The sequence below is a fragment of the Pongo abelii genome, chromosome 1 (genome assembly GCF_028885655.2).
Source record: "Pongo abelii isolate AG06213 chromosome 1, NHGRI_mPonAbe1-v2.0_pri, whole genome shotgun sequence".
Taxonomy (NCBI): domain Eukaryota; kingdom Metazoa; phylum Chordata; class Mammalia; order Primates; family Hominidae; genus Pongo; species Pongo abelii.
Genome location: NC_071985.2, coordinates 647,972 through 670,128, shown reverse-complemented (window position 1 = coordinate 670,128; position 22,157 = coordinate 647,972). Strand labels below are relative to the sequence as shown.

The following is a 22,157-nucleotide window of genomic DNA, read 5'->3' as shown; positions in this document are numbered from 1 at the left end:
ATACCACTACAAGGTATATACTCAGAAGAAAAGAAGTCATTATACAAAAAAGATACTTACATGTTGCATGTTTATGTCAACACAATTTGCAGTTGCAAATAGATGGAATCAGCCTAAATGATCATCAGTCAATGAGTGGATAAATAAAAGGTGGTATATATATACCATGGGATACTATTCATCCATAAAAATGAATGAATTAATAGCATTTGCAGCAATCTGGTTGGAATTGTAGACTACTATACAAAGTGAAGTCACTCAGGAATGGAAATCCAAACATCGTATGTTCTCAGTCATATGTGCCAGCTAAGCTATGAAACACCAAGGCATAAGAATGATACACTGGACTTGGGGACTTGGAAGAAATGTTGGGCACTGGAGAGGGCTAAAAGACTACACATTAGGTACAGCAAACACTGCTTGCTTGATTGCTGCACTAAAATCTCACAAATCACCGTTAAAGAACTTATTAATGTAACCAAATACTATGTGTTTCCCAAAATGATAATGAAATTTAAAAATAAAAATGGAATGTCTTTATTGAAAATGCTTTATATTGTAGTCATAACTGAATTGAATATAAAAAAATCTAAAATAGTTTATCTGAAATAAATTATACTGGTGCCCATAAATATGTTGAGCAATGCACACAATCAGTGATATTTTAAGACTTAATAGAAAAAGAGGGACATTAAAAAGAAGAATTTAGCAGACAGAAAAACATGAAATTTATGAGGTAACTCAATCTCCAGACTTGCCCTTTCCTAAGATTTTCATTAATGCTCTGGTCACTTCCTTGTTGTGGAGGCTATAAATGAGGGGATTCAGCATGGGAGTGAGGATGGTGTAGAATACAGACATTATCTTGTCCTGCATAGGAGAATGATAAGATGTGGGCTGAGGGTACATGAACAAACCTGCTCCATAGTACATTCCCACCACCATGAGGTGAGAGGAACAAGTAGTAAAAGTTTTGCAATGACCCTCTCCAGATCCCATGTGAATGACAGCCAGAATAACTTGAGCATAGGAAGTGATGATGATTGCAACAGGGAAAACAATCATTACTATACAGCAGATGAAAATAATCTCTTCAAATATTGATGTGTCATTGCATGAGAGGATTTTTTTTGTCTTGCAAATAATATTTTATTCTCTTTATAAAACAGTGATTAATTGTTTTTTTCTTTTTATTATTATTATTATTGTTATTATACTTTAGGCTCTATGGTACATGTGCGCAATGTGCAGGTAAGTTACATATGTATACATGTGCCATGCTGGTGTGCTGCACCCACCAACTCGTCATCTAGCATTAGGTATATCTCCCAGTGCTATCCTTCTCCCCTCCCCCCACCCCACAACAGTCCCCGAAGTGTGATGTTCCCCTTCCTGTGACCATGTGTTCTCATTGTTCAATTCCCACCTATGAGTGAGAATATGCAGTGTTTGGTTTTTTGTTCTTGTGATAGTTTACTGAGAATGATGATTTCCAATTTCATCCACGTCCCTACAAAGGACATGAACTCATCATTTTTTACGGCTGCATAGTATTCCATGGTGTATATGTGCCACATTTTCTTAATCCAGTCTATCATTGTTGGACATTTGGGTTGGTTCCAAGTCTTTGCTATTGTGAATAAGGCTGCAATAAACATACGTGTGCATGTGTCTTTATAGCAGCATGATTATAGTCCTTTGGGTATATACCCAGTAATGGGATGGCTGGGTCAAATGGAATTTCTAGTTCTAGATCCCTGAGGAATCACCACACTGACTTCCACAAGGGTTGAACTAGTTTACAGTCCCACCAACAGTGTAAAAGTGTTCCTATTTCTCCACATCCTCTCCAGCACCTGTTGTTTCCTGACTTTTGAATGATTGCCATTCTAACTGGTGTGAGATGGTATCTCATTGTGGTCTTGATTTGCATTTCTCTGATGGCCAGTGATGGTGAGCATTTTTTCATGTGTTTTTTGGCTGCATAAATATCTTCTTTTGAGAAGTGTCTGTTCATGTCCTTCACCCACTTTTTGATGGGGTTGTTTGGTTTTTTCTTGTAAATTTGCTGGAGTTCATTGTAGATTCTGGATATTAGCCCTTTGTCAGATGAGTAGGTTGCAAAAATTTTCTCCCATTTTGTAGGTAGCCTGTTCACTCTGATGGTAGTTTCCTTTGCTGTGCAGAAGCTCTTGAGTTTAATTAGATCCCATTTGTCAATTTTGGCTTTTGTTGCCATTGCTTTTGGTGTTTTAGACATGAAGTCCTTGCCTATGCCTATGTCCTGAATGGTAATGCCTAGGTTTTCTTCTAGGGTTTTTATGGTTTTAGGTCTAACATTTAAGTCTTTAATCCATCTTGAATTAATTTTTGTATAAGGTGTAAGGAAGGGATCCAGTTTCAGCTTTCTACATATGGCTAGCCAGGTTTCCCAGCACCATTTATTAAATAGGGAATCCTTTCCCCATTTCTTGTTTTTGTCAGGTTTGTCAAAGATCAGATAGTTGTAGATATGTGGCATCATTTCTGATGGCTCTGTTCTGTTCCATTGATCTATATCTCTGTTTTGGTACCAGTACCATGCTGTTTTGGTTACTGTAGCCTTGTAGTATAGTTTGAAGTCAGGTAGTGTGATGCCTCCAGCTTTGTTCTTTTGGCTTAGGATTGACTTGGCGATGCGGGCTCTTTTTTGGTTCCATATGAACTTTAAAGTAGTTTTTTCCAGTTCTGTGAAGAAAGTCATTGGTAACTTGATGGGGATGGCATTGAATCTGTAAATTACCTTGGGAAGGATGGCCATTTTCATGATATTGATTCTTCCTACCCATGAGCATGGAATGTTCTTCCATTTGTTTGTATCCTCTTTTATTTCCTTGAACAGTGGTTTGTAGTTCTCCTTGAAGAGGTCCTTCACATCCCTTGTAAGTTGGATTCCTAGGTATTTTATTCTCTTTGAAGCAATTGTGAATGGGAGTTCACTCATGATTTGGCTCTCTGTCTGTTATTGATGTATAAGAATGCTTGTGATTTTTGTACATTGATTTTGTATCCTGAGACTTTGCTGAAGTTGCTTATCAGCTTAAGGAGATTTTGGGCTGAGACAATGGGGTTTTCTAGATATACTATCATGTCATCTGCAAAGAGGGACAATTTGACTTCCTCTTTTCCTAATTGAATACTCTTGATTTCCTTCTCCTGCCTAATTGCCCTGGCCAGAACTTCCAACACTATGTTGAATAGAAGTGGTGAGAGAGGGCATCCCTGTCTTGTGCCAGTTTTTAAAGGGAATGCTTCCAGTTTTTGCCCATTCAGTATGATATTGGCTGTGGGTTTGTCATAAATAGCTCTTATTATTTTGAGATACGTCCCATCAATACCTAATTTATTGAGAGTTTTTAGCATGAAGGGTTGTGGAATTTTGTCAAAGGCCTTTTCTGCATCTATTGAGATAATCATGTGGTTTTTGTCCTTGGTTCTGTTTATATGCTGGATTACATTTATTGATTTGCATATATTGAACCAGCCTTGCATCCCAGGGATGAAGCCCACTTGATCATGGTGGATAAGCTTTTTGATGTGCTGCTGGATTCTGTTTGCCAGTATTTTATTGAGGATTTTTGCATCAATGTTCATCAAGGATATTGGTCTAAAATTCTCTTTTTTGGTTGTGTCTCTGCCAGGCTTTGGTATCAGGATGATGCTGGCCTCATAAAATGAGTTAGGGAGGATTCCCTCTTTTTCTATTGATTGGAATAGTTTCAGAAGGAATGGTATCAGCTCCTCCTTGTACCTCTGGTAGAATTCGGCTGTGAACCCATCTGGTCCTGGACTTTTTTTGGTTGGTAAGCTATTGATTATTGCCAGAATTTCAGCTCCTGTTATTGGTCTATTCAGAGATTCAACTTCTTCCTGGTTTAGTCTTGGGAGGGTGTATGTGTTGAGGAATTTATCCATTTCTTCTAGATTTTCTAGTTTATTTGCGTAGAGGTGTTTGTAGTATTCTCTGATGGTAGTTTGCATTTCTGTGGGATTGGTGGTGATATCCCCTTTATCATTTTTTTATTGCATCTATTTGATTCTTCTCTCTTTTTTTCTTTATTAATCTTGCTAGTGGTCTATCAATTTTGTTGATGCTTTCAAAAAACCAGCTCCTGGATTCATTTATTTTTTGAAGGGTTTTTTGTGTCTCTATTTCCTTCAGTTCTGCTCTGATTTAAGTTATTTCTTGCCTTCCGCTAGCTTTTGAATGTGTTTGCTCTTGCTTTTCTAGTTCTTTTAATTGTGATGTTAGGGTGTCAATTTTGGATCTTTCCTGCTTTCTCTTGTGGGCATTTAGTGCTATAAATTTCCCTCTACACACTGCTTTGAATGCATCCCAGAGATTCTGGTATGTTGTGTCTTGGTTCTCATTGGTTTCAAAGAACATCTTTATTTCTGCCTTCATTTCGTTATGTACCCAGTAGTCATTCAGGAGCAGGTTGTTCAGTTTCCATGTAGATGAGCGGTTTTGAGTGAGATTCTTAATCCTGAGTTCTAGCTTGATTGCACTGTGATCTGAGAGATAGTTTGTTATAATTTCTGTTGTTTTACATTTATTGAGGAGAGCTTTACTTCCAAGTATATGGTCAATTTTGGAATAGGTGTGGTGTGGTGCTGAAAAAAATGTATATTCTGTTGATTTGGGGTGGAGAGTTCTGTAGATGTCTATTAGGTCCACTTGGTGCAGAGCTGAGTTCAATTCCTGGGTATCCTTGTTGACTTTCTGTCTCGTTGATCTGTCTAATGTTGACAGTGGGGTGTTAAAGTCTCCCATTATTAATGTGTGGGAGTCTAAGTCTCTTTGTAGGTCACTCAGGACTTGCTTTATGAATGTGGGTGCTCCTGTATTGGGTGCATATATATTTAGGATAGTTAGCTTTTCTTGTTGAATTAATCCCTTTACCATTATGTAATGGCCTTCTTTGTCTCTTTTGATCTTTGTTGGTTTAAAGTCTGTTTTATCAGAGACTAAGATTGCAACCCCTGCCTTTTTTTGTTTTCCATTTGCTTGGTAGATCTTCCTCCATCCTTTTATTTTGAGCCTATGTGTGTCTCTGCACGTGAGATGGGTTTCCTGAATACAGCACACTGATGGGTCTTGAGTCTTTATCCAATTTGCCAGTCTGTGTCTTTTAATTGGAGCATTTAGTCCATTTACATTTAAAGTTAATATTGTTATGTGTGAATTTGATCCTGTCATTATGATGTTAGCTGGTTATTTTGCTCATTAGTTGATGCAGTCTCTTCCTAGTCTCGATGGTCTTTACATTTCGGTATGATTTTGCAGTGGCTGGTACCGGTTGTGCCTTTCCATGTTTAGCGCTTCCTTCAGGAGCTCTTTTAGGGCAGGGCTGGTGGTGGCAAAATCTCTCAGCATTTGCTTGTCTGTAAAGTATTTTATTTCTCTTTCACTTATGAAGCTTAGTTTGGCAGGATATGAAATTCTGGGTTGAAAATTCTTTTCTTTAAGAATGTTGAATATTGGCCCCCACTCTCTTCTGGCTTGTAGGGTTTCTGCCGAGAGATCCGCTGTTAGTCTGATGGGCTTCCCTTTGATGGTAACCCGACCTTTCTCTCTGGCTGCCCTTAACATTTTTTCCTTCATTTCAACTTTGGTGAATCTGACAATTATGTGTCTTGGAGTTGCTCTTCTCGAGGAGTATCTTTGTGGCATTCTCTGTATTTCCTGAATCTGAATGTTGGCCTGCCTTGCTAGATTGGGGAAGTTCAGAGAAAAAAGAATAAAAAGAAATGATCAAAGCCTCCAAGAAATGTGGGACTATGTGAAAAGACCAAATCTACGTCTGACTGGTGTACCTGAAAGTGACGGGGAGAATGGAAACAAGTTGGAAAACACTCTGCAGGATATTATCCAGGAGAGCATGAGAGGATTAGTAGGGAAGGGAAGTCACAGAAGAAGTGAGCTATTTCCCGAGACCCACAGTCGGAGAAGGAAAATGTCATTACAGCATCAATGATTCCATCTGTAGAGCCCAGGATCCAGGAGAAGGCACTCATAAGTCCACAGATTTGGGGTCTCATGAGATTGGTGTATCTTAGAGGGTGGCAAATGGCAGTGTAGTGGTCATAAGCCATAACAGCCAACAGAAAGCATTCGGAGCCAAGCAATGATACATAGAAGAAAATTTGTGTGGCACAGCCAGCCATAGAAATGTACTTGCTGCCAGACAGGTAGTTGAAGGCCATCTTGGGTACAGTGGTGCAGATGAGCCTGAGGTCCATGAGGGACAGTTGGCTGAGGAGGAAGTACATGGGGGTGTGGAGCTGGGTATTCAGGTAGATGAGGAGAACCATGATGGAGTTTCCCATGAAGGCCACTGAAAAGATGGCCAGGACCAGAAAGAAGAGGAAGGTGTGGGTGGGGCTGTGATTGAAGATTCCCAGGAGGAGTAAGTCAGAGTTGAAGGTCTGATTCTCCCATGCCATGATGAATATGCCTGTTACCTAGCACCACAAAAACAGTTCATTAATTTGGTAAACATTTACTCAGTGCCTTATAAAGCATGTGATTATGGTAAATTCTGTAGTTTGGTGATCAATACAGGATGGCCAGAATTATAAGACTCAAAGTTTAAGAATTATGGAATCATAAAGAAATATGTTCTTTCAGCAATGTCTCACTTATAAAATTATGGAGCTTGTCCTAAGTTTTCTTCTAAGCATTCTTTTTCTCCATTGAAAAATTACAATAACAATATCTACTACATGATCAATGGAGTTTTTCCAAAAAGCATATGTCTCCAAAGCAAACAGTTCCTAAAACATCAGAAGTCTGTTACAGGTAAATTGATAGAGAAATTCAGGTTCAGTCAGCATGTGACCAACACAATACTAGAAATGGAAAATAAATTTGTGCCTTTATTCACATGATTGTAGGCATTTTTCCTACCAGAGTTAAGAAAATGTGTATGTTTACCTATTACTTTACAGTTTAAAGTATTTGATCTATACTTTATAGTAAGTTTTCTATACAGTAAGTGGATTCACTGAAAAGATTTTCAATTATACAAATCTAAGACATATGCTCTTTTTTCTATAGCCCAGTGTTATGCATTGAATTATGTTTCTTCCCCAAAAGATAGTCAGCAGGTGAGCTTGTTTAGAAATACATAAAGGGTATAATTAGTTAAGGTGAGGTCATATTGGAGCAGAGTGGGTCTCTCTAATTCAATATGACTCATGTTCTGATAAGAGGGTGGCCATGTGAAGACTGAGATACTGAGGATACCATGTGATAGGGGAATCAGGGATTGGAGTGGTGCATCTACAAATCAAGAAATGCCAACAACTGTTAGTTATAGCAAGAACCTAGGAGAGAGGAATGGGACAGATTCATTCTCTTAGAGCCCTCAGAAGTATCCAACCCTGCTGACATCTTGATTTCAGATTTCTAGACTCCAAAACTATGAGAGAATAAATTTCTATTGTTTTAGGTAACCTGTTTGTGATTCTCTGTACTGGCATTCATAGGAAATTAATACATCCAATATCTCCTATAGAAAATAAATAGATACAAAAACAGAAATTAAGAAAAGCATGAGATCCACCCTTTCAACAACATTTATGAAGCCTGGCTATGTGTTGATCACTGGGGCTACCACAGTGACCAGAATAAAGAAAGCCTGTGTCCATACAGGTCATAGTGAATGTGATAAGATGATGATTATAAAACAGTTTATGTCATAAGAGGATAAATGTTTTGGAGAAAAGTAAGTCAAAGAAGGTTGTTAGAATTGCACTGGTATGTTCAACTTTGAATAAAGTAGTCAAGGGAAACCTCACACATCTAATGGCTTTTGGCAAAGACTCTGAGCAAGTGAGAAAGACACGAGATCACAGGAAAGGGTTGTACATATATAAATTCCACAAAATGAAATGCAATAAATAGAACATACACAGAGAAAATAGAAATGTGTGGAAGATTTTGGGAAAACATAGGGTTTTCTAATTTAGAGTAATGTTTCTTGTATGTTGTGGCATTTAGTTCTTATTGTGTGAGATAATAATAAATGTATGCGCAAAGCCAATATGTGAAGGGAGATTATTCCAGGCAGTAAAAAACGATGTCATAAACAGACAAGCCTGGTGAGTAGACTCATTTGACAGAAATGGACTTTTTTCATTTATTCATGCATCACATTTTAATGAAGAGACTGAAAACAACAACAACTATGAAAGGTGAAAAATCTAGGAGCAGCAAGGAGGTTAAAAAAAATCTGCAGAGGAGATGGAATCTGGAATTTGTCCTCATGGGTTGAAATACAATTTTTTCAATAAGGAGGTAGTAAAGTATACCTTTTTGAGTTTTATTTATTTATATTAATTGTGAATAATATTGGTAAGAAAGAAAAAAATACTCGAGCAGAGTTTTAAATTTTCATTCAAGAACAACCTAACAAAACATGCCTCTTCAGTGCTGGGAAGACAGAGAAGGAACCTCCATATGAGACTCTCATAAGATTAGAATGACAATCTCTAAAACACAAACAAATCATTTTTGTCAATCACCATGAAGAGAGAAACAGGCTTCAACCTCCTCCCTTTCAGGTTTTAAAACAAATGGTTATCAAGAAGTTGGATAAACCTGATTAGTGGTAACTCAGATCCAGGTCCAGTCAATGTCTTGAGAATGAGAAATGGGCATCTCTGGGATCTTCAGTGTTGAGGGTTTCCTACCAAAGTGTTCCCTTGTGTTGTCCTCAAGAGGAGGTGGGGTTTTAAGTTCAATCAGGGGAAAAGACGTTGTACTGCCTCAATAATTTCCCATGCTTATAAGCTGAATTCACTTCAAGAAAATAACTCATCTCAACTTACTTTATGGAACCACCTATTTTGACCATCATACCATAGCATTCTCAGTTTTCTTGATCTTGTCAACTCTTATAATACACAATTTATCCAAACTAAACTGTATTACCTCAAGTTTCCACCATAATTTTTCTTTAACTCAGTCTGAAATATTATTCCAAGAAGGAAGCTATGTGGTCAAGTTCGCTTCTCCCTATGCTTCTTTTTCAGTTGGCAAAGTGTTCTTTACATTTGGGAAACACTACTTCCAAGTCACTAAGTTGAGATAAAATGGTTATTAATTCTACTTGATCACTTAGACATTTCTACCATATGTTTTATATTCCATTGAATGATGCAGCATTAAAACCAAATTGATTACAAATGTAAAGCTACATATCCCTCTGAATTGTCTCAGTCACATTAGTTTAGGCTGAACTTATATAAATGCACTCTTATTTGTCTTGTATTTTTCACCTCCTTTAATTGCCTCAAAATTCTCTTCATACCCACGTGCTAAAATTGCCTTCCTTGATTTTGTGCTGTCACAGAGAATGTGGCAAGATATATCACAAATTTATAACAGTTTATAAGTGATAAAATTGAAAATATTGAGCACTAGATCACCCTATGCCTTCTATATTAAGGTCCATATGAACATTCATTCAATAAAATTCTATAAAGAAAAATAATATTGTTTCTAATGAGAAATTTGACATTCCTTCTAAGTTAGTAAGATACATATGACAGATTGTGCTTACCTTTATGCACCAGGAATGTGAGACCCAATCCTGAAGCTCAGTGTAAGTTATCCAGGATATAAACAATCTGAAAATGCAGTGAAGATAACATTGGGATTCCAAGAGATATTTGTATATATTCCTATAAAAATGGATCTGTGGTGAAATATATTTGCAACTCCAAGTTATCCAGGACTCTTCACTGCCCAAAAAAAAAAAAAAAAGCAGAACATTTAGAGCTTCAGCTCTGTACTAGGAGGAACATAAAAAGCAGCTTTTCCAGGATGGCTCTGAAATTATGACATCTTGTTTTTTATTTTTTTGGAATACCTATTGATATTTCAAAGGTATTCACATAATGAGGTACAACATTTTGAACTCTGCATTAGACGTTGCCTACCAAGTATTTTTCCCTTAGTTGTAATTTTTTGCTTCTAATTTTATTTACTTTATCTAATCTACATTGTTTCTGTTGTAACAAACTCCATCATTTTGTAAAAAGATGGTGCATACATTCAGTATTTTTAAATGTCTTTTTTATGTATTAACCTCATCATGTCTGCAAGAGGAGTCATCAGATTTCATTACACTGTGATACTGTGCATATGCCCACAGCAATATGTTATAACACAAAATCCATGAAAATCATGGTCAGATTTTATGACACTGTGATACTATGCATATGCCAGAGCAATAGTAACACAGAAACCATGAAAATCTGGATGAGAAATTGAGAAGGCACTGAGCGAGATGATGGAAAAGAGGCATCAAGAGGCCAGAATTTGACCAAAAAAAAAAAACAGGTAAAGCATTACGTGAAATAATGTCAGACAGCTTGTGTAATCCACTGTGTAATCAACTGAAGTTGCTAAAATGACTTTACCCTTTTGTAATAGGAATAATCAGGAAACAAAACCAAACAAAAAATCTCTCATATTAGCAAAATGAGCATAGCAATTTTATTTGTAATATGAAAATGCAACCTGCATGTGCACGGGCAATGGAATTTATAACTATAACTACAAGAAGTAGCATTGGTGAGTCTCACAAATAGAATGTTGAATGAACAAAGTAGATCACAGGGAATGCCCTCATTAATCCTATTATAGTAATTTAAACATACATTTAAAAATCATTTATTAAGTGCAGCAATCCTGGAATAATGATTACCTGAAAAATGGGCTTGAAAGGTTACACAATGAGAGAGAATTGAAGTGTTTTTCAAAAGCACTGGTAATATTTTAAAGCATTTTACAAAATGTATATCTACCATATTTTTGTAAATAAACATTTTTGTGTACTTGAACTTTAATAAAATATATATAAATATATGTAAATGTCTTAGAAGAGCACATGACACATGTAAAGCATTCATTAACACAGGTCCAGGATTCCTTATCCAAAATGCTTATGACCAGATGTGTTGCAGATTTCAGACTTGTTCAGACTTTGGAATATCTACATGTAGATAAAGAGATATCCTAGGAATGGACTCCAAGTGTAGAGACAAAATTCATTTATGTTCGATGTATACCTTATACACATAGTCTGAAGGTAATTTTATGCCATATTTTAAAATAATTTTGTGTATGGGAAAAAGTTTGTGTACACTGAACCATCAGAAAGCAAGAGTGTCACAATCTCATGTCAGCACTCAAAAAGATTCCGATTTTGGAGTACTTTGGATATTAGATTTTTGGTTTAGAAGTTCTCATCCTGCATGAGCTACAATTATTAAAAGAAAAGAGAATGTGGCCAAAACTTTCAAATCATGTCCTGTTCTCATCTGCTACTTTTCTCCTCTGACTCCTATTCACTGTCAACTTCTTTCTCAAATCTAGAATACCAGGATATGAAAAACAAAAAGTAATGTATTTTATACAATCTTTCATATTGATAAGCTGGGACAGGTAACCACTCCTTCTGCCTCAAGTTGTACCACATTTCTCAAAGTAATATTGCACGAATAAAGTAGAACAATGTTTATAAAATTCTTAGCATACAAATGACATAAGAAATGAGATCGATCATCACCATGTTCAGCAGAAATTTCGGCACTAGCTTATACACAGACTTATTTGGGCTTGGTTAACTTACCTCTTAGTACTGATCTGAATAGTGTGTATTTTCAATGAGACTGTAGGTTCCTGGGAAGGCAAAAATATATAAATATCTTACATGTCTTTATATTTCCATCATCAGAAGAAAAGCACCCAACTTACAATGGGTATCTTTATTGTTATTGAAAAATCAAAGAAGAGACAAAAACTTAAATTTTTAGCCCTTGGGGAATCCATTCCCTTGTCTTTAATTATCAAAGTTTGTATTTCCTTCTATCTCCTCTCCTAGGTCGTGAAGCAGAATTAGCTTCATTTTCTTGAAAATACCGCAAAGATAATGATGACTCCTTCCTTGCAGATTAGTGTAAACTTTCCAAAACTTTTCCTTCCTCTCTCTCACATGATGAGGTAAAAAACACTAAGTGCTTTCTGTGCAACTGGCACTGTGGTTTAAAAAAAAACGGTTTGTAAACTCACGTAACACCTACAACCATTGTGTGTATCAGATACCCTTATTAGACACCTGAATATATTATTATATATTATCTTTAATTGTATTCTCATTTTTTTGCATGATGAAACTAAGGGCAGAAGCTTAAGTAAATTGCCCGAAGTTGGAAATTCAGTAGCAAATGGCAGTCAGGGCGTTCCAGGGCTGGTTTGTCCCTCTGCTACGGCTTCTCTTCACTGTTCCTTCTGCTCCATCATCAAAGCAAGACATGCTTGGGTAGAATTGGCACTTTTAACATCTTGAGGTTCCCTACATAATTCTAATTTTATTTATATGTTCCTTATGTTTTCTATCCCTTAAAACTACTGTATGTATTTTCTGTAAAAGTTATTAAATAGAAATGTTCATGGGTATTTTACATTTTGTTGCTCTAATGTATGGAATATTGTTTCTATTACCTTTTCTATTTGTTTTTGTTAATATGTAGAAATCTATTAATTGTAGATCTTGAATCTTAGAATGTCATTTTTTATTTTTATATTTCTTATTGCAGAGAAAAATGTTACATACAATGGATAAAACAACTTCATATTTCTTTCCAATCTTATCTATTTTTTCTTACATCACTTGATTAAAATATATATAATTAAAAGGTTGAAGAATAATATTAGTGAGTACGTGACCTTTAGCAATTATGTTTCACCATTGGGTATAGTGTTTGTCTGAGGTTTTGGTAGATATATTCACCAATTTAGCAAAATCCCATTTTATCTCCTTTACCAATGCTTTGTTCAACAAATGTTCACTGAATCATATTGAATGATGTCCTGCTTTTACTGAGATAATTGTATTGTTTTTCTTAAATTGTTCTAACCCGGAATTACAACGATAGCTATTTTGTATCTTTAGAAATATTTCACCGGAAGAAAATGTATAAAATATGAAATGCCAGTGTACTCATCACCAGCTTAGAATAAAATATTACAGGCTGGGCACGTTGCCTCGCACCTGTAATCCTGGCGCTTTGGGAGGTTGAGGCGGGCAGATCACTTGAGGCCAGGAGTTCAAGACCAGCTTGGCCAATATGGTGAAACCCTGTCTCTACTAAAAATACAAAAATTAGCCGGCATGGTGGCACAGGCCTTCAATCTTAGCTACTTGGGAGGAGAATCTTTTGAACTTGGGAGGTGGAGATTGCAGTGAGCTGAGATGGCACGATTAATATTAAAGAGTATTAAACCACATGGTTACCCACAGTAGGTCGTCTGCAAGCTGAGGAGCAAGGAAGCCAGTTCGAGTCCCAAAGTTGAAGAACTTGGAGTCCAATATTTGAGGGCAGGAATCATCCAGCACAGGAGCGAGGTGTAGGCATGGGAGGCCAAGCCAATCTGGGCCTTTCACATTCTTCTGCCTGCTTTTTATTCTGGCAGAGCTGGCAGCTGATTAGATTCTGCCCACCCAGATTAAGAGTGTGTCTGCCTTTTCTGACACACTGACCCAAATGTGAATCTCCTTTGGCAACACCCTCAAAAATACACCCAGGATCAATACTTTCCACCCTTCATCCAATCAAGGTGACATTCAGTATTAACCATCACAACAGAAAATACAAAACTGCAGTTATTACACTGATTTGTATCTAGCAACATTACTAAATTTACATTTAGTAATCTAAATTTAGCATTTAAATTTAAATGCTAAAGATAATTTTATTATCTTTAGCAGTACTTTTTTTGTATCTTACTAAACTTTTAAAGCCAGGATCAACTAGTAGTCTTCAATTTCACATTTTCTAGTGGAGAAAATATAAATTACTTCTTGTACTTTGGAAAATGTAATTTTAATTTTATAGAAAATGATACCTTTATTCAGATATTTTGTAGTTTTAAAGCTTTTTTGGAAACATTCTCAAAGTTATTCAAAAGTTGCAATAACTACACAAAACTTTTCTTCTCGGAACCATTGGCGATTTGATCCATTGCTCTCTAATATCTTAGTGGCTTTCCTACAGAAAGAGATCTTTCTCCTACTGCCCAAATCATGAAGCTATCCTCAATACTTTACCACCCTCTGGTCCACAGACCCCATTAAATTTTTGCCAACCATCCCAATGCCTCTCATATAGCAAAACAGTCAAAGTCAGATGATGAGTTGCCTTTGTTCGTTATGTCTCTTAAGTGTCCCTTACTCAGGAAAAGTACCTGAGTCTGTCTTTAATGAGATACTGTTTTTTTGTTTTGTTTTTTGTTCTTGTGATAAAATATACATAATATTAAATAATCTTAATTATTTTTAAGTATACAGTTCAATAATGTAAAGTACATTGACATGGTTGAACAAACAATCTCCAGACATTTTTCATTATATGCAACAAGGGTCTCCAACCCTCGGGCCACAGAGGTGTGCTGGTCAATGGTCTGTTAGGAACCAGGCTGCACAGCAGGAGGTCAGCAGAAAGCAAGCATTGCTGCCTGAGCTCTGACTCTTGTCAGATCAGCACTAGCATTCAATTCTCATAGGAGCCTGAACTTTATTGTGAACTATCCATGGGAGGGATCTAGGTTTCTGGCTCCATATGAGAAGCTAATAAATGACTGATGATCTAAGGTGGAAGAGTTTCATCCTGAAACCATCTCCTGCCAGCCCCTGCCACATCAGTGGAAAAATTGTATTCCATGAAACAACTCCCTGGTGCCGAAAAGGTTGGGGACTGCTGGTAGATGACATTAAACTGTACCCTCTAAACAAAAACCACACAATTCCTTTCTTTCCTTACCTTTGGCAGCCACCATTCTACTGTCTGTCTCTATGAATTTGAGGTTCCCTAGGTACCTCATATAAGTAAAATCACACCATATTCACCCATTTGTAACTGGCTTATTCTACTTTGTGAAACAGTTTCCTTGTCTGGGGTAAATACCTACCTGAGGTTCATTGTCTCAGGGTCAAGGAAATCAAGGATGTGGACACACAAAGAGTGAGGTTAAGAGTGAAACTTCAATAGGCGAAAGAAAGAATAGTTCTCTTGCTGCAGAGCGGGGTCCCAGAGAAATTAGTACCAGATCTGTGGTAAAAGGCAAGGTTTTTATGGATGCCTGGGGAAGAGGTGGTGTTTGATTTACATAGGGTACAAATGATTGGTTGGACCAGGTGTGCTATTTGTATAGGGTGCAAAAAACTGGTTAGAAGTAAGTGTGCCATTTGCATAGGCATGAATTTCTGACCACCTCCACTCTAATCTTTTATTATGCAGGCTAATTTTTGTATTTTTAGTAGAGACAGTGTTTCACCATATTGGCCAGGCTGGTCTTGAACTCCTGGCCTCAATTGGTCTGCACTGTGTAGCCCATTCCTTTATTGTACATGTGATAACAAAAAAAAAGGGAGGATGGAGCCTCCATTTTGGACTTGCCTGGCCCCCAGGTAGCCCTTGTTTTCTATTGGCAGAGCAGCCAGCATTTCCTCATGCAAGCTTCCGCTGGCATATCTGCATTTGCAGCTCTGATTTTTCAGACTGCTCTTTGTTTAAAAAAATAATTTCTTGGGCTGCTTTTAGTTAAAAGGAAAGCTCTGCTGAGGACTCTTTTACCATCACTATCTGACTAAATAATTTCTTTCTAACTCCTGTATCATGATAGCCTCAAAGTTTACCCACGTTATATAGCATGTATCAGAATTTCATTTTTAAGGCTAAACATTTTTCCATTGTCTGGATCCACCACAGTTTGTTTATCCATTCATTTATTGATGAACACTTGGGTTGCTTCCACCTTTTCGCTATTGAAAATAATGTTGCTATAAACATGAGTGTACAAATATCTCTTTTAATTCCTCCTTTCAAATTTTTGGAGTATGTACCCAGAAATGAAATTACTGGATCATATGAAAATTCTGTAATATTTTTAATGTATCTACCATAATGTTTTCCCTAGCAGCAGCACCATCTTACACTCCTATATTTCCATCAACAGTGCACAAGTGTTCCATTTTTTCTACATCCTTGCCAACATTTGTCCTTTTCTGTATTGTTAGTTGGTTTTTATAGTAGCCATTCTTACTGGTGTGAAGTGTTATCTTACCATGGTTTTGATTTGCAATCCCCTGGTGTCTTAGACTATTCAGACTGCTATAACAAAATACCATAACCTGGGTAGTTTATAAACAACAGGAAATTATTTTTCATAATTCTGAAGAATAGGAAGTCCATGACCAAAGTACTGGCAGATTGGGTGTCTGCCCAGGGCCCACTTACTAGTGTATAAATAGTGACTTCTTCTTGTATCTTCACATAGCAGAAGGTGCTAGCTAGCTCTCTGGGGTCTTTTTAATGAAAGCACTTATCCCACTCATGAGGGCATCCCTCATGAACTAATTATCTCCCCAAGACCTCATCTTCTAATACCATCCCCTTGAAAATTAGGATTTCAACATATGAATGGGGGTGGGGGTGTAGGTGGTGAGTACATTGCACCTAATGATAAGAGATGTTGAATATCTTTTCAAGTGTTTATTGACCACTTGTACATCATTTTTGGAGGAAATGTCTCCTGTCATTTTCCCATTTTGGAATAGGATTATTTGTTTTTATGTTGTTGAGTAGTAGCAGTTTGTTTTATATATACTGGAAATTATGCACTTGTTGGGTATAAGATTTGCAAATATTTGCTTCTATTTTATGAAATTTCTTTTCACTCTGTTGATTGTGATTTTATGCATGAACATTTTAAATTTAATGTACACTAATTTATCAATTTTTTTGTTCCCAAAACTTTTGGTGTCATATCCCATAAATCATTGCTAAATCCAGTGTCATGAAACTTTCTCCCTATGTACTTTTCTAAAAGTTTTACACTTGTCATTATTAAATTTAGAATTTGGTTCATTTTTTAAAATCTTTAGTTAACACATAATAATTGTACATACAGGATTCAGAGTGATACTTCAATACATGTATACACTGTGTAATGATAAAATCAATGTAGTTAGCATATTTATTATCTCCAAACTTTATTATTTATTCATGTTGTAAACATTCAATATCCTCTCTTCTAGCTTTTAGAAAATATGCATTATTGTTAATCGTATTCAACCTAGATAACTATAGAACACTAGAACTGATTCCTTTTCTCTAGCTGTAGCTTTTTATGTACTTTTTTAAAAATTTACTTCAGCAGTTTTTTAGGGACAAGTGGTCTTTGGTTACATAGATAAGTTCTTTAGTGGTGATTTCTGAGATTTTGGTGCACCCATTACCCAAGCAATGTACACTGTACCCGGTGTGTAGTTTTTTCATGCCTCACCACCCTCTCACCCTTCCCCTGACTCCCCAGATTCCATTATATCATGCTTATGCCTTTGCATCCTCATAACTCAGTTCCCACTTGTAAGTGAGAACATGTGATATTTGTTTTTTTATTTCTGAATAATGATCCTAGAATAATGATCTCCAGCTCCATCCAAGTTGCTGCAAATGATATTTCATTCTGTTTTATGGCTGAGTAGTATTCCAAAGTATATATTTACTACATTTTCTTTATCCACTGTTTCATGCACATCCGTGTGAAGAGACCAGCAAACAGGCTTTGTGTGAGCAATAAAGCTTTTAATCACCTGGGTGCAGGCGGGCTGAGTCCGAAGAGTCAGCGAAGGGAGATAAGGATGGGGCCGTTGTATAGGATTTGGGTAGATAAAGGAAAATTACAGTCAAAGGGGGGTTGTTCTCTGGCAGGCAGAGTGGGGGTCACAAGGTGCTCAGTAGGGGAGCTTTTGAGCCAGGATGAGCCAGGAGAAGGAAGTTCACAAGACAATGTCATCAGTTAAGGCAGGAACTGGCCATCTGGATGTGTACATGCAGGTCACAGGGGATATGATGGCTTAGCTTGGGCTCAGAGGCCTGACATTCCTGTCTTATCATATTAATAAGAAAAATAAAATGAAACAGTGGTAAAGTGTTGGGACAGTGAAAAGTTTTGGGGGTTGTATGGAGAGATAATCGGTGATGTTTCTCAGGGCTGCTTCGAGTGGGATTAGGGGCGGCATGAAAACCTAGAGTGGGAGAAATTAAGCTGAAGGAAGATTTTGTGGTAAGGGGTGGTATTGTGGGACTGTCAGAAGAAACATTTGTCATTTAGAATTATTGGTGATGGCCTGGATATGGTTTTGTATGAATTGAAAAACTAAACGGAGTAAGAGAAGGAGAAAAACAGGTATTAAACGTCTAAGAATTGTGAGGACCAAGGATATCTAATTAGAGTGCCTAAGGAGATTCAGCATAGTCCTGCCAGCAAAGATTATTTATTTACTTCAAGAGTTAAGAGTGGCAGTTTGGAGATAGCACCAGGAGATATCAGCTGTGATGGCTTGGAGTAACAGTGTAAACCGGCAGTGTAAACAAGAGCAGGGCATGTATGAGTAGCTGAGAACGGTGAATAGGGTATGACTAGACAGAAGATAGTAGGGATGACAAGTTTTTTGGGGCACAGTCCAAGTTGGTCTGGTGTCTGCAATAAGACTGGGGCCTAATAAAAAGGAGTGTCCATACAGGAGCTCAAATGGGCTGTACCCTGTAGCATTCCAAGGACAGGCCTGAATTCTGAGAAGGGAAAGTGCTAAAAGTATTGTCCAGTCCTCTTTAAGTTGGTAGCTGAGCTTGGTGAGGTGTGTTTTTAAAAGACCGTTAGTCTGTTCTACCTTTCCTGAAGACTGAGGACCATAAGGCTTACAAAGGTTTCACAGAATACTAAGAGCCTGAAAAAATGCTTGGCTGATTTGACTAATAAAGGCTGGTCTGCTATCGGACTGTATAGAGGTGGAAAGGCCAAACTGAGGAATTATGTCTGACAGAAGGGAAGAAATGACTGCGGTGGCCTTCTCAGACCCTGTAGGAAAGGCCTCTGCCCATCCAGTGAAAGTGTCTGCCTAGACTAAGAGGTATTTTAGTTTTCAGACTCGGGGCATGTGAGTAAAGTCAATTTGCCAGTCCTGGGCAGGGGCAAATTCCCGAGCTTGATGTGTAGGGAAGGGAGGAGGCCTGAACAATCCCTGAGGGGTAGTAGAACAGCAAATGGAACACTGAGAAGTGATTTCCTTGAGGATAGATTTCTAGGATGGAAAGGAAATGAGAGGTTCTAAGAGACAGGCTAGCAGCTTGTAACCTACATGGAAGAGGTTACGCAATGACGACAGAATAGAATGGGCCTGTGAGGCTGGAAGGAGATATTTTCCTGGGTCTAAGAACCATTTGCCTTGTGTGGGAAGAGATTGATAGGTGGAAGTTTCAGCAGGGGAGTAGGTGGGAGTGACTGATGTGAAGGAGAAAAACTGCAAGAGGGACAGAAGTTGGAAAGCTAGCTGCTTCTTTAGCTACCTTATCAGCATAAGCATTGCCCTGAGCAATGGGATCTGATGCCTTTTGATGGCCTTTGCAGTGAATGACTCCAGCTTCCTTCTGAAGTAAAGCAGGCCTTGAGTAGAGTTTTTATTAAAGAGGCATTAATGATGGAGGACCCTTGCGTAGTGGGGAAACCTCTTTCAGCCTATATAACAGCATGGTGGTGGAGAATATGAAAGGCATATTTAGAGTCAGTATAAATATTGACGCATAGTCCTTTTGCAAGAGTGGGGGCCTGAGTTAAGGCATCTAGTTCGGCTTGCTGAGAGTTAGTGGAGGGGGCAGAGCAGTAGCCTCAATGATAGATGTGGAAGATACTATAGCATAGCCTGCCTTTGCTGGTGAGTGGCAATTAATTAGGCCTGATGGAACTGCCATCAATAAACTAAATGTGATAAGGGTGAGGAACAGGAAAGAAGGAAATATGGGGAAATGGAGTGAATGTCAGGTGGATCAGAGAGCTACAGTCATGAGGGTCAGGTGTGGTATCCAGAATAATGTGGGAGGCCGGATTGAAGTCTGGGCCAGGAACAATGGTAACTATGGGAGACTCAACAAAGAGTGAGTACAGCTGAAGGAGCCAGGGAGCAGAAAGTATATGTGTCAGGTATGAGGAAGAAAATAGATTTTGGAAGTTATGAGAAAGGTAGAGAGTGAGTTGAGCATAGTTTGTGATTTTTAGGGCCTTTAAAAGTATTAAAGCAGTGGCAGCTGCTGCATGCAGATATGAGGGCTAGGCTAAAACAGTAAGGTCAAGTTGTTTGCACAGAAAGGCTACAGGATGTGGTCCTGGCTCTTGAGTAAGAATTCTGACTGCACTAACCATGCCTAGGAAGGAAAGGAGCTGTTGTTTTGTAAGGGATTGAGGTTTGGGAGATTAATCGGACACAATCAGCAGGGAGAGCACGTGTGTTTTTATGAGAATTATGCCAAGATAGGTAACAGATGAGGATGAAATTTAGGTTTGACTGAAGTAATGGGGGCTGTCTGTGAAGCCTTGCGGCAGTACAGCCCAGGTACTGACCCTTAGACTGGGCAGTACAGCCCAGTACAGCCCACTTAGACTGACCCTGAGCCTAATGTGTGTCAGGGTCAGTCTAAGTGAAAGTGAAGAGAGGCTGGGATGAAGGGTGCAAAGGAATAGTAAAGAAAGCATGTTTGAGGTCCAGAACAGAATAATGGGTTGTAGAGGGAGGTATTGAGGATAGGAGAGTATATGGGTTTGGCACCACGGGGCAGATAGGCAAAACAATTTGGTTGATAAGGCACAGATTCTGAACTAACCTGTAAGCCTTGTCTGGTTTTAGGACAGGTAAAATGGGGGAATGGTAAGGAGGGTTTACAGGCTTTAAAAGGCCATGCTGTAACAGGCGAGTGATAACAGGCTTTAATCCTTTCAAAGCATGCTGTGGGATGGCATATTGGCATTGAGCTGGGTAAGAGTGATTAGGTTTTAATGGGATGGTAAGGGGTGCATGATCGGTTGCTAAGGAGGGAGTAGAGGTGTCTTATACTTGTGGGTTAAGGTGGGGAGATACAAGGGGAGGATGTGAAGGAGGCTTTGGACTGGGGGAAAAGGTGGCAATGAGGTGTGGCTGTAGCCCAGGAATAGTCAGGGAAGCAGATAATTTAGTTAAAGTGTCTCGACCTAATAAGGGAACTGGGCAGGTGGGGATAACTAAAAAGGAGTGCTTAAAAGAGTATTGTCTAAGTTGGCACCAGAGTTGGGGAGTTTTAAGAGGTTTAGAAGCCTGGCCGTCAATACCTGCAACAGTTATGGAAGCAAGGGAAACAGGCCTTTGAAAAGAAGGTAATGTGGAGTGGGTAGCCTCTGTATTGATTAAGAAGGCGACGGACTTACTTTCCACCGTGAGAGTTACTCAAAGCTCGGCGTCCATGATGGTCTGGGGGCTTCTGAGGTGATCGGGCAGTGTCAGTCTTCAGCTGCTAAGCCAAGAAGATCTGGGAAGGAGTCAGTCAGAGAGCCTTTGGCCAGAGTTCCAGGGGCTCTGGGAGTGGCTGCCAGGTGAGTTGAACAGTCTGATTTTCAGTGGGGTCCCACAGAGATGGGATATGGCTTAGGAGGAATCCTGGTCTGTGGGCATTCCTTGGCCCAGTGGCCAGATTTCCAGCACTTGTAGCAAGCTCCTCGGGGAGGAGGTTCTGGAGGAATGCCTGGCTGCTGCGGTTCAGGCGTTTGGAAGTTCTTGTGTGCTGGAGATGTGGCTGGGATTTGTCTCACAGTGAAGGCAAGGAATTGAAACTTTTTTCTGTTATTGTACACCTTGAAGGCAAGATTAATTAAGTACTGTTGTGGGGTTTGAGGACTGGAATTTAATTTTTGGAGCTTTACTTAAAGTCAGGAATGGATTTGGTAATAAAATGTATATTGAGAATAAGATGGCCTTTTGACCTTTTAGGGTCTCGGTCTGTAAAGCATCTCAGGGTTGCTGCCAAATGAGCCATGAACTGGGCTGGGTTTTTCATATTTGATGAAAAAGAGCCTAAACACTAACTGAGTTTGGGAGAGGTCAGATAAAGAAAAAGGAGCATTAACCTTGACTATGCCTTTAGCTCCAGCCACCTTTTTAAGAGGAAATTGCTGGGCAGGTGGGGGAAGGCTAGTCAAGGAACGAAACTCTAAGCTGGACCAGGTGTGAGGAGGGGAG

The 22,157-nt window shown here is 38.4% G+C and overlaps 1 protein-coding gene across 2 annotated transcripts; it reads right to left on the bottom strand.

The window, feature by feature from the left end:
- Positions 1-741: 741 nt before the first annotated feature.
- LOC100449325 (olfactory receptor 2M7) lies at positions 742-6,486 on the bottom strand. 2 transcript variants are annotated; one of them, XM_054560621.1, is made up of 2 exons: positions 5,918-6,486; positions 742-1,111 (listed from the first exon to the last, which is right to left on the bottom strand). In XM_054560621.1, exons 1-2 carry the CDS (start codon positions 6,484-6,486, stop codon positions 742-744), a joined length of 939 nt encoding a protein of 312 aa, XP_054416596.1. The 2 variants fall into 2 exon arrangements, with proteins under 2 accessions (XP_054416596.1, XP_002809236.3); XM_002809190.4 differs by having other exon boundaries at positions 742-1,126; positions 5,933-6,486.
- Positions 6,487-22,157: the final 15,671 nt, after the last annotated feature.